Consider the following 13,147-nt stretch of genomic DNA (forward strand, 5'->3'; position numbering starts at 1 on the left):
TGGTGAGACCAGCGCGTAAATGGATCCATTACAATATAGTGGGGAGGATGAGTAGAGGGCATGACTGGAGTCCAGAGGTAGGCAGGGGTGGTCAGGGAGTGCTTCCTGGAAGAGGTGACTCCCAAAGTGAATCTTTAAATATGACCAGGCACAGCAGCCCTCCGCCTTTCAAATTTGCTGATCTGCTGAGGGCTGTGAGTTGAGAACAATTCAGGTAGGAAAGCTCATGTATCGGGTCGTTGAAAGAGAGGTTACTTCCATGGGAGGGACTGGGGGATTGGTGCATGAAGGCCAGGGCCTTGGGACGGCTTCCAGCGGAGTTTCACTCCAGCTCTGTTCCAAGGGCGAGGCTGCTGAAAGACTGACCTTGTCGAAATGGCAGGTTGCGGTGTTTTTTGCCCAAACTGTGACATTCCTACTTCTTTCCTAGATTGTGCCTTTCCTTGGACTGTGGGGGACTGAGTATTTATCTTGTTTGACTCCCTGGAAACTCTAGGAGGAAGGGGTTAGACGAGGAAACTTGCCCAAGGCTACCCAATGGGCCAGGATTTTAATCCCTTATGAATCTAATCTGAATTCTGGTGAATCTAATCTGAATTCTGGTGAAGTTCAAAGTCAGGAATGCAGGCACACATCCAACATCTGGGCTGGAAATGGATCTGAGGTCAGAGGGAGGCCATGCTATGCTAGGGATTCACCGCTCTGTATGTCTTCTGCAAAGTGATATTGCTAGAAATGCAACCTTGGGTAGAGGTCTCTCCATCGCCCGAGACTGGCTTCATCATTTATTCATCAACTATTTATTGAGTGTGTACCATCTGCGAGGGCCACCACGAGGGGCAAGCAGGCTCTGGCATGGAGACCATGTGCCCCCCAGGAGGTAAGGCAGGAGAGAGTAATGTGTCAGGAATGGAGCACAGTGAGTTTTCAAGGACCAGTGGGCGGGGCTGTTTCAGGTGGAACCAGAATGAAGAGAGGTTTGAAGGGGCAGAGTTGGAAGTGGGAAGGAAAATGGTCCCTCCTTCGGTCCCTGGGCATGGTTTCTCCTGACTTTCTAGCCATGTGTGGTGCCAGTGGCTGCTGGTCTGGTTTCCGCCGGCAGCCCCAGCACTGGCTTTTGGGTGGCTCTTTGACATGGGCTGATGGAGCCACCATGGTCCTTGGCCAACCTCGACCCCGGTCAGCACCAGGAAGCCGGACGCCGGCTGAGGCACGGCCAGCGTGTGCCGGGCCCTTGGCACCTCAGATGGTTTCTAGGAGGGGAGAAGCTCCCAGCTGCTGAAGGGCAATGTCTTCACTCTTCCGCTCTGCATCCTTCCGGGAAAGGCCTTGGGCTCTGTGCAAATGAGAGGGCCAATGGAAAACTGACGCGGAAAGGCAGTGGAAGGGAGGTGGTGAGGGGCAGGGGATGGGTGCGTGACGATCGAGGGTGTTGGTGTCACGCACGTGACGTGTCTCCACTGTCCCTTCTGCCCCGTCCTGGCTCCACTATGAGGTCGCACGGTGGCAGAGGCTGGCCTGGCTAGTAAGAGCCAGACTTGGAAAAGCTGCTGGTCAAGGACTTTTCCAAAGAGGACTAAGGCCAGACAGTCAACCAAGGCCACACTGTTGGGCCGGGCTCAGCGTGGACCAGGGCACAGCAGAGACTGGGCGCTGGGCAGGCCAGGCCCTTCCTACCAGGTGGAGAGGCAAGCAGCCCAGACTTATTTTTTTTCTTTATTGATTTTAGGGAGAGGAAGGGAGAGGGGTAGAGAGAGAGAAACATCAATGACAGAGAAACAGCAATCGCTGCCTCCTGCACGCCCCCTACTGGAGATCAAGCCTGCAACCTGGACATGTGCCCTGACTGGGAATTGAACCCATGACCTCTTGGTTCATAGCTCAACACTCAACCACTGAGCCGCAGGGGCCGGGCTACAGCGGATTCTTCTTTCTATTGCACCATTCGCCGTTGGGTCTGTTCTTGTGAAAGCTAAGCCTCCACCGATGGAGGAGCAGGGCATGGTGATGCCCAGCTCTCGCTCAGCGGTGACGTTTTAGCAGCAGCCACAGGACACTGCCCTCAGTTGTTTTGGGGACCACAGCCCGTTAGGTCGCCTCCACCCAGCTGTGCCCAGAGGCCTCTCACCTCCTCTCCATCACCTCAATGGTCTCCACCAGGGGTGTGTTTCGGGTCTCAGCCAGGAAGCAGACGGCCAGCCCGGCCAGGATCGAGGTGGCCCCGAAGGCCACAGGCGGCAGGATGGCACTGAACTCCCCGACCGCGGTGACCAGGGGCGCAGCCAGACCCCCGAGGCGGGCGTTGACCGAGACGAAGCCCATCCCCATCTGCCTGTGCGAGGAATGTGGACAGGTCCGTGGCCGTGGCCTAGGCCCAGAGGCAGGAGTGCTAGGGGACCACGCAGACAGGAAAGGGGACTGCCTTGGCGAGCCCAGCGGGTGTCAGCCAGGAGCACCAGGGGCTCCCAGTTCGGGGAAGGTGCTCTTCTGCCTCCCCCCACAGACCCACCTGATCTCCGTGGGGTACAGCTCTCCCGTGAACAAGTACACGCAGATGAAGGAGCTGGCCAGGCAGCCTTTGCCCAGCGCTGCCTGGGCGGTGCGCAGCGTCTGCATACCTGGAGGGCGGACAGACTGTGGAAGGGGTGGCCCAGAGCCCAAGAGGGAGAGGGAGGCAGAGGGGGTAGGGGTGGGGGTGAGGGCCATGGGACGGGGTGCTGGGGGGGAGGAGACAGGAAGGTATAGGGCATGGGGTGGGCACAGCCAGGATGGGCAGGGCACCCAGAACCTGGAGGGGGTGAATCAGGGTTTCCACCACCTCACGTCCCCACCTGGGACCCAGAGTCCCCACACGGCCCTTCTCTGACTTCTGCCTCCTTCCCCCCTTCTTTCTGTCCGTGACCAGGTCCTGCTGGGGAGCCGGGACAAGCTTTGGAACTGTGCTCAGGTTCAAATCCTGGCTCTGACCAGATGGATGACCCTGGTCACGGTCACGTAACCTCTCTGAGCCTCCCCGTCCTCCTCTGGAGAAGGAGGAGAACGCAGCGCCTGCTTCACGGGCTTGTCCTAGGCTGACAGGACGCCATGAGTGCAGGCGCTAGCGCTCATCAAACGCTCGCTGTTCCCGTTATTCGCACGCTCTTCATGCTGCTGCTCACACACAGCACAGCCCCAGTGCCCATGCCCAGCCTGGGGCAATGGGCAGGGAAGTGGTGGCACAGCCTTTGGTGGCCACTCCGGCTGCTCACTGCAAGTGGAGGGGATATTTTATCAAATGCCCACACCTGGGCCCCACCCATCTCTGTTATCCCAAAGCCTCATGGGGCTGGGCTCAAGTTGGTCATTTTTTTAAAGGTCCCAGGAGAGTCTGACGTGCAGCCAGGGTTGAAAATCACCAATCTGGATGGAATATCATATAGCGATATACAATTAGGGCCATGAAGCATCTGTCCCAACATGGAAGTGTTTATGTTGCAACATAACATGGAAAAGCATGTTTCTGGATAACACACAATGTGAAAAAGGACACATTATATATAATATATACACACATATCATCCTTTTTATATATGCATATAATAGTATCTTGATTCTATCAAATACGAAATCAACAAATAGGAAAAAAGATGGGAAGAAATTCGTCAAAATACCAATAGTAATAATCGACCCATTTTGTGGGGAGGAACTGAAGCACAGAGGAGTCAGACAGCCCGCCGTGATTGTCACAGCGAGCCCTCGGCTCGGCACACGCTCTCGGACCGGGATACCCACCCCGGCTTCTTGCTGGAATCACTGGACAGCTTTTTGAACCCTAAGGGTTGGGACCCCCCGGAGGCTAACTGCGCTGGCCTGGAGCCCCTGGGCACTCGGAGTTTTCAAAGGTCTGCAGACCACTGTTCCAGGGCCAGCGGCTGAGGTTCCAACTTGAACTTCTCAGCCCTGGAAACGCTGCCTGGCCAGACTCTAGGTGGACACACACCAGCCAGCCTTGGTTTCATGCATCCGTCTAACACCCCGGACAAGATGGGAAATGCCGTGAGGGCATTCACAACCAGGAGGTGACACGGCACTGAGCGCTTATTAAAACCCCTGCTGATCGACAGTCACTTTCTTCCCAGATCCAGAAGACTGTCTCTCATCCTTGTTCCCTTGTTGTACATTTTGCCCACCAGACCCCGGACCCCAGACCCCAGAGGCTCCCAGGCGGTCATGGCAGAAGCCCGTGACTCACCTTCGGGCACAAACATGTTGGCGATCACCATGAGCCCAGCCAGGACGAGGAAGGAGGCCACCGTGGCCCGGCGGCCCACGTAAATCATGGTGGTGGTGGCCACCAGCATGGCCGGGATGTCTATGACCCCGAACAGGACCTGAACCAGGTAGACGCTGAGCCCAAACTTCTGCAGGTCCATGGCCAGGCCGTAGTAAGCCATGGAGTTGGAGAACCTGGGAGAGGCGGCAGAGCAGGCCTGCTTGGGAAGGTCCCAGCACACGGGGCGCACCGCTCCAACCTCAGCTAAGAGAACAGACTCTTCACCTGCACATCCCCGGGGCCAAGGTGGGTTTACATGTCAACTCTTAGTCCTCACAAGGACCTCAGGGGCAGGGGCACAAGTGGGAAACTGAGGCACAGGAGGCTGGTCTGCCTGGGCCCAGCTGGCAACCTTAACAACGGTGCCCGGCTCTGCTCCAGAGCTCAGGCAGTGCATAGCCTGCATTCCACACTTCATCAATATCAACCCCTATTACTTTTATGTCCAGGACACCCAGTCAAGCAAATTTAATTATTTTTTTTTTAATCAGCCCCTTACCTCAGCATTTGCTAGCTTCCAGTCTGTGCTAACAGGTAAAGGTTGCCTTTGTATTTTTATTTATTTCACATCTTTATGCCTATCTATGTACCTGTTAGGAAGTTCTTCCTGCTCACCTGGCAAACTCTATTAACTGTCTTTTATTTTATTTATTTATTTATTTATTTATTATTTATTTATTTATTTTAATCCTCACTCGAGGATATTTTTTCATTGATTTTTAGAGAGAGTGGAAGAAAGAGGAATATTGATGTCAGAGAAACACATGGATTGGTTGCCTCCTGCATGTGCCCTGACCACGGCCCAGGCCAGGGAGGAGTCTGCAACCGAGGAACATGCCATTGACCAGAATCGAACAAGCGGACACTCTGTCCACTGAGCCAAACCAGCTAGAGCAGTGGTCAGCAAACTCATTAGTCAACAGAGCCAAATATCAACAGTACAACGATTGAAATTTCTTTTGAGAGCCAAATTTTTTAAACTTAAACTTCTTCTAACGCCACTTCTTCAAAATAGACTCGCCCAGGCCGTGGTATTTTGTGGAAGAGCCACACTCAAGGAGCCAAAGAGCCGCATGTGGCTGGTGAGCCGCAGTTTGCCGACCACGGGGCTAGGGCTATTAACTGTCTTTTAAAACCCACCTGAATGCCATCCCCTGTGTGAAGCCCTCAGCAGCCCCAATTAAGAGAACTGTTACTGGGACACTTGTCGTACCTCATTGAAATTATTGTTTTCCTGTCTGTCCCCTCTGGACCCACAAGTGGTTTTGTCCCAAAACCCCCTGGAGAGCCCCAGGGCAGAGCGGATGAGACATGGTGCCCAGATGCTTCCAACAGGTGCCCCACCCAGGGGAGACCCACTGCCCAGATGTGGGGTCCCTAGGTCAGCATGGATGTCTCCTCCATGGCCCCATCGCAGCACCAGCAGAGGCCAAAGGACCCCAGAGCAGTGGTTCTCAGCCTTCCTAATGCCACGACCCTTTAATACAGTTCCTCATGTTGTGGTGACCCCCAACCATAAAATTATTTTCGTTGCTATTTCATAACTAATTTTGCTACTGTTATGAATCATAATGTAAATATCTGTGTTTTCCAATGGTCTTAGGCGACCCAGCTAGCGGTTCTCAACCTGTGGGTCTCGACCGGTTACAGTTATGAAGTAGCAACAAAAATAATTTTATGGCTGAGGGTCACCACAACATGAGGAACTGTATTAAAGGGTCAAGGCATTAGAAAGGTTGAGAACCACTGCCCTGGAGGAAGGGTGTGGAGCAGGATTGGGTTCACAAGGCTCACCTGCTCATTGCATTAAGCATATTTAAGAGTTAGTCAGTGGCCCGGCTGGCCTGGCTCAGTGGTTGAGTGTCAACCTACAAACCAGGAAGTCATGGTTTGTTTCCCAGTCAGAGCACATGCCCGAGTTGCAGGCTTGATCCCCGGATCGTGCAGGAGGCAGCCGATCAAAGATTCTCTCTCATCATTGATGTTTCTCTCTCTTTCTCTCTGAAATCAATAAAAATATAGTTTTAAAAAATAGTCATTGGGGACAAAAGTTATGTCTCTAACTTGGGTCAGAGTCTTGGGCATGAGCCCATCACCTACCAGACCACCATGAGACAGCATGTGACCTTGCGGATGGCCGGGGTTCGGAAGAGGTCCAAGACGGAGGTGGAAGTGCGGACGCTTGTAAACTCACTCTGGATGTAGGAGCTCACCACCTGGGCCAAGAAAGCTCGATCAGGGGACAGGAGGGATCTGAGACCATGTTTCTCTGCTGGGTATCCCTTCATCCAGGGAGAGGAGGGCCAAGGTCAAAGGCCCTGGCAAGATGGCTGGTCCTACTCTCTCTCTATCTTGGGGCTGTTGGCCCTCACCTGGCTGTTCCCAGGGATTTGGGATGAAGCCGAGGCTCCCAGAGTCCCACGGCTCCTGAGCGGCCTGCTGCTTAGGCTGAAGTAGCCACCGGTGTTCCCGTGGGGCCCTCACGCCCCCTCCTTGGTGGAGACTCTGAGACAGGCTTGGCCAATGGCAAAGAGCAGGGTTCTGAGAGGTTCTGACCCTCCCCACGGTGTGTTCTTAGGCAAATTACCTGACCCACCCAACGTCATTTTCCTCATCAGCAAAAGTGAGACATTAAATGAGGTCATGTACGTAAAGGCCTTAGCATACATGGTGCCTAGCATGGGCTCGATAAATGGTACTTATTTATAATAAACTAGAGGCCCAGTGCACAAAATTCATGTATGGGTAGGGTCCCTAATGGCTGCCGGCTGCTGGCCGGGGCCTTCCTTCATTCTGCATCACCCCCTGGTGGTCAGCGCATGTCATAGCGAGCAATCAAACTCCCGGTAGGTCGAACTCCTGAGGGGACACTTTGCATATTAGGCTTTTATATAGAGAGATGGTAACCATCTTATCATAAATAGTGTTTATAATAAATGGTACTTTAATTATTAATTCTTCAATAATTTTACTTCATGATCGCTATTTTAATATTCTCATTTTGTTTACATTTTGGCTGGATGTCAGTGTGAATGGTAATCTCTCCATTATACAGTCGGATAGTCTGATGGACAAAGCGGCTGACATTTTTATCCCAGATCGCACAGCCATTCAATGGTTAACACCTTTGCTGCACAGCCTCTTCCTGTTCTGTTTACCTCCAGCCTCTTCACCTGGATGGTGGGTGAGTCCCGGGGAGCTACTAAATAAATCCTAGCACAGTGGTTCTCAACCTTTCTCATGCCGCGACCCTTTAATACAGTTCCTCATGTGGTGGTGACCCCCAACCATACATTATTTTCGTTGCTACTTCATAACTGTAATTTTGCTGCTGTTAATGAATCGTAATGTAAATATCTGTGTTTTCCGATGGTCTTAGGCTCTACAGCAGCGGTTCTCAATGTCGCGACCCACAGGTTGCGCCCCCTCCTTGGTGGAGACTCTGAGACAGGCTTGGCCAATGGCGAAGAGCAGGGTTCTGAGGGGTTCTGACCCTCCCCACGGTGTGTTCTTAGGCAAATTGCCTGACCCACCCAAACGTGACCGCTAGCAGGGTCGCCTAAGACCACCGGAAAACACAGATATGTACATTACGATTCATTAACAGTAGCAAAATTACAGTTATGAAGTAGCAACGAAAATAATGTTATGGTTGGGGGTCACCACAACATGAGGAACTGTAGTAAAGGGTCGCGGCATTAGGGAGGTTGAGAACCCCTGTGCCGCCAGCACGAAAGCAAACTGTGCCTCCCGCCCATCCGCCTACCTCCTGGGTCAGCCTCTCCCCTTCCTCCTTCCTCCCGTTCATGGCGGCCACCTTCCGCAGGTTCTGCACAGCTCGCTGGGACTTGCCGTGGAGGAGGAGCCATCGGGATGACTCTGGCAGCCACCTGAGACCAGGAGGAGGATGACATTCACCTTCTTTCAGACCTTAAGGGAGGTGAGATGCCCTGCCGTCTGCAGAGTCAGGAAGACGGGGGAGGGGGGAAATGGGGGTGTGGGGGGTGTGGGGAGAGACACGACACGCCAGCTTCCCTTTTTCGCAACACATCACACAGGGACCCACTGAGGACACTCAGAGATACTGGGGCTGGGGACCAGGACAGGTCGGTTTGAATCTGGGTCTGACCCCGGTGTGTGGCCTGAGTAAGTCATGGACCCTCCCTTGGCGGGGCCTCAGGTCCCCTCCCATAAAATGCCAGGCGGTGGTTGTGAGACACAAAGGAGCTGATAAAGGCGAAAGCACTCAGATTGTTCCGGAACCCGTGCCAAGGCAGGGGATTTTCCCGGAGCTTCCCATAGCCATGCACATACTTGGGAGTCCGTGGTCCCACGAGCCCCGCCCTTCGTGTCACCCACCACCACACGCAGCAAGTCCCAGTCACTGCACACCCCAGGCCTCGCAGAGGGACACGTTGGCCACACAGGGGCACCCTCCCCACCCACTCTGCTCAAGACGTACCAGGAATAGAGGGAAAAGACGAGGAAAGGCACGGAGACGGCAAACTGCAGCCACCGCCAGGGGCGGACCAGGTACGCCACTCCGGCCAGGATGAGCTGCCCCAGGGTGAAGGAGAACCCCAGCAGGACGCCCGCCACGGTCCGGCCCCGCGTGGGCATCCACTCCACGACTGCGGAGAAAACGCCGCAGGCTCAGCGACTCGCGCCCAGGAGGTTGCTCAGTTCCCCCACCCCCACTGTGGTCACTTGAGAGGAACTCAGAGACCCACTGAGTCAGGCCAAGGCACCCCCACCTACTCCTCGCACTCCGCGGAATTCCAGGTGGACCAAAGACCCAAATTAAACACAAAACCTCAAACGTAGTAGAAGAAATCATGATAGGTTGTTTTTTCGATCTTAGAGTCAGGAAAGGCTTTTCTAAGAATATCACAGAACCCAGAGGCAATAAAAGGAAAGATCAATAAACTCGACTTCATAAAAATGAGAAGTGTCTGCATTAAAAAGACAAACGACAACAACAAAACCCACCATAAGCAAAATCATAAAACCAGCAAAAAAGCGGCAAAGGGAAAAATTGCAACTCAACAGATAAAGGGCGAGTTTCCCTAAAACTGGAAAAATTCTCCCAGATTAGGCCGGCCGGCATGGCTCAGTGGTTGAGCATCGACCTAGGAACCAGGAGGTCACCGTTCGATTCCCGGTCAGGGCACATGCCCGGGTTGCAGGGCTTGATCCCCAGTGGGGGGCGTGCAGGAGGCAGCCGATCCATGATTCTCTCTCATCATCAATGTTTCTCTCTCTCTCCCCCTCCCTTTCTCTCTGAAATCAATAAAAATATATTTAAAAAAAAATTCTCACAGATCAGTAGAAAAACAACCAAAACAAACAGAAAAGCAGGCAAAGGACGTGAACAGTTAGTTGAAAGGGAAGGAAATATAATGGTTCTTATTTCCATGATTTCTTTTGTAAATAGCAAACTGTGGCAAGAGCCTACATGCGCACGCCAGAGGCTGGTAAAGAAATCACGGCGCCACGTAAATGACGGGGAGTCAGCACCTTTGTGGCCCAGGTGAACCCCAGCCCTTTTGGACCCACATAGTCTCAGCGCTGCCTGCAGCCCTGGGGCCACGGTCTCACCTCACCTCTGCGTCCCCACACTGAGAGCCTGGCACACAGTAGGTGTTTAGTAAGTGGTTATTATTGACTCATTCACACGGGAAATAAACCCAACCCTCTCAGCTCACTCCCTGATGGCAAATCACAGCCCAATCCTCTCAGGACCCTGCTGGGAGGCTCAGAACAGAGGTCACTGGGTGCGAATCCCACACAGGACACAGGTCAGATGTTTGACGATGGGGCTGCCGTGCCGCCTTCCGCGAGCCCCCTCCCGGCCCCCCCTTGGCTGGACTCACCCAGAGAGAGGGAGTTGAGGATGATGCCAGAGAAGGTCATGCCCATCAGGAACCGGAAGACGCAGTAGGCACTGAAGGAGCTGAAGTACGCCGTGGCGGCCCCCGAAACTGCCAGCTGCAGGTATGACCAGACCAGGGGGCCCTTGCGGCCCAGCCTGAGCCGGGCCATGGCACAGCGTCAGGGTCCCCGCAGAGATTGCTGAAGGAAGCTCTCCCGCCCACTGCCACCCGAAGCTACCCCTCCGTAGCAGAACCCCCATCCCGGGCTGGCACCGGTGGAGGAGGCTGGCCGGGAGGGAGCACAGTGTGGGAGAAAATGACAATGAAGAGGTGTGCTCCCTCCTTCACTCCTTCACTGGAGCAGTATTTCTGGCCCCACTACCACGGCAGCTGACGCCGGGGCTGGGGTTCTGCAAAGGCCCAGGGGGGCCCAGGGGCAGCAGCCGTGGGCGGCAGCGAGCTCTTGGTGGGGCCTAGGCAGGGGGAGCGGGACCCCAGGGTCAAGTCTTCATTTAAACTGATCACGCTGGGGAGGCCAAGCTGGGCGGGGGCTGTCACACCACAGAGGGGTCCAAGGCCAGGGTAGCAGGGTGATCGCACCCCCATTTGTGAGGGTCCAGGAGGGCAGCAGGCCAAGAAGGGGCGGCTGCATATTCTTCTCCACACACCCCGTGAGACCCTCGTTCACTCATCCATTGTGTTGCCAAGCAGTTCACCCACCTCCTCTAAGTGACCGGCCCAGCTGGGCTGACAGGGGAGACACTGAGGTGAGATACACACTCTCACATCCAGAAGCCCAGGCTGTGGGTGTCACACTGACAGAGCTCCCACCAGGGGCTGCGGCCTGCAGCGCCCTCCAGAGGGTGGGGTCTGGAGTCCAGGAGGCCCCCCCAGAACCTGGACTGGCAAGGGTGAGAGGGGCCGCGGGGAGGAGAGAGGAGAGGAAAGGGGGAGAGAGAAGGGGAGGAAGAGACGGGAAGGAAGGAGAAAGGAGCCAGAAGGCAGCGGGAGCTGACTGGCCGGGCCCCCATCGGTGCGTTTCCTGCTGTCTCCCTAGCGGGGCGCAGTGGACAGTTGGGGCCGCACAGTCAGTTCTGACTCCTCCCCGAGTGGGACGCAGCGGGCAGAGGGAGGAGGGAGGCACTTTCTGAGGAACACGCAGCGGCCTTGCGGGGAGGAAAAGGCCGCATCGGTGCGGGAAGGGGCAGGCACAGGGGCTCATCGGCTCGGGCTGCAGGAAGTGTCTGGGGAGGTGCCCAGGCAGGGCAGCCCCCGAAGGTGCGGGAGGGGGGGTGGCCGTGGGCGCGGGCCGTACCCTACACACTCCCTCGTGCCTTCTGGAATGACGAGCCATGTGGATGTGTCACAGGTATTATCCATCTACACGCACACGTGTGAACATTCTTAAGGAAAAATGAACCACGGGGGGGGGGGGGGTCCGGCCTGTGCTGGTAGCCGGGCCCTGGTCCCCGAAGACTCACCGGTCCGCGAGGCTGCCGAACACGACGGCGCCCACCAGCACCCCGGCCATGTAGACGGACTGAGCCAGGTCGCGGAGGGTGCGGGCCTCACACACCAGGTCCCACTGCGGGGACAGGGGGCGCCTCAGCCGGGGCCTCGGCAGCAGCTCCCCGCCCGCCGGTCCACCCACCCGGCGACCCGCGCACCTCCGTCACGATGGTGGCGGGGAAGACGCTGCGGTCGTAGACCCAGCCGTCCAGGCAGCTCTCCGTGGGGACCGAGGCGTTGGGGCCCAGGAGGGCCCACTGAGGCTCCGTGAAGCGCCGGCACGGTTCGGGGGCCCCAAGCCGGTCCCAGGGGACGGTGGCCCGCAGCCAGGCCTCCGAGCTGTTGGCGGCGGCGGGGGCTCCGGGGCCGCGGCAGTGGTGGCGGGGCACGGCGGCCGTGAAGTTCTGCAGGAAGTTGTGGCAGGCGAGCAGGCTGCAGGGCAGCAGCAGCAGGCCCGTGTAGACGAGCTGGAAGCGGCCCACGCCGCCCAGGGCGTCCAGCAGGTCGGTGAAGGCCATGCTCGGGCCTGACCCAGCCCGCCCGCCGGGCCTTATGTACAGGGCGGGACGGCCCTGGGAGGTGGAACGGGCCCGGGGTCAGGACCACAGGGGCCCTGTGTCCACGGCTCAGAGGGTCCGGTTACACCTCACAGGAGGCCTCAGGTGTCCCCTGTCTGCAGGGCTCCGCCCTCCAGACCCTTTATCCCAGATCCTTCAATCTCTCACCCCCCCCCCCCCGCCCCCTAGAAAAGTGAGCGTCCCCGCGGGCTGGCTCACAACCCATCGCCCCGCTCTGCGGGCCCAGCAGCCCTGCCCGCTGCCCTCGCCGGGGCACCCCAGCAGTAAATGCTCCTTCCCCTTCCCTTTGAATGGGGTTTTGCGAGGGGTTCGGCCCCCAGATCATCCAGCCCCATGGTGTTCTCATCAAGCAAAACCCAATACAGAGAACTCGGAGGACAGGACCATGCACCTGCCCCCACTTCCCCACTGGCCCTCACAACCAGCCAGGCTCCCAGGAAGCGATGGGCCAAGCCCCCTTCCTGTGGACACCCCCTTTTCTGAGGACACCGAGGCCCAGAGGACCTGGCCCAGGGACCCGCAGGGCAAGAAGCAGGCCCAGGATGGCCCACTCCCGGCCCTGTGCCAGCCCGTGGCGGGCAGAGTCGAGGCCGTCTGCCATTCGGGGCTCCACCTGGGGCTCCCAGCAGCCGAGGGCAGCCCCTACCCCTGGGCTCCATCAGCCTTTGCCCGCACACACTGTCCTAGTTTGTGGCTCCCTCTACACCCCCGCCACCCCAACTCCTCCTCTACCCCCACCTCAACCACTCTTATCTCTGTAAGGAAACCAGGATCCAGAGGGCCCAGGGCAGCTTACATAAGCTGCAGGTGTCGGGGCACAGGGCACCCAGGAGGACCTGAAGGAGGCTCTGTGCTCTGGGGAGCTTCCTGGGGGG

The 13,147-nt window shown here is 56.6% G+C and overlaps 1 protein-coding gene across 1 annotated transcript; it reads right to left on the bottom strand.

The window, feature by feature from the left end:
• Window positions 1–854: 854 nt before the first annotated feature.
• SLC22A20 (solute carrier family 22 member 20) lies at window positions 855–12,212 on the bottom strand. The gene is made up of 10 exons (XM_008159113.3): window positions 11,853–12,212; window positions 11,667–11,770; window positions 10,186–10,340; window positions 8,775–8,943; window positions 8,079–8,202; window positions 6,413–6,528; window positions 4,232–4,446; window positions 2,510–2,618; window positions 2,129–2,332; window positions 855–1,336 (listed from the first exon to the last, which is right to left on the bottom strand). The coding sequence occupies exons 1-10, from the start codon at window positions 12,210–12,212 to the stop codon at window positions 1,243–1,245; spliced, it is 1,650 nt and encodes a 549-aa protein (XP_008157335.2). The 3' UTR covers window positions 855–1,242.
• Between the last annotated feature and the right edge of the window lie 935 nt (window positions 12,213–13,147).

Source organism: Eptesicus fuscus, chromosome 13 (assembly GCF_027574615.1).
Source record: "Eptesicus fuscus isolate TK198812 chromosome 13, DD_ASM_mEF_20220401, whole genome shotgun sequence".
Classification (NCBI taxonomy): domain Eukaryota; kingdom Metazoa; phylum Chordata; class Mammalia; order Chiroptera; family Vespertilionidae; genus Eptesicus; species Eptesicus fuscus.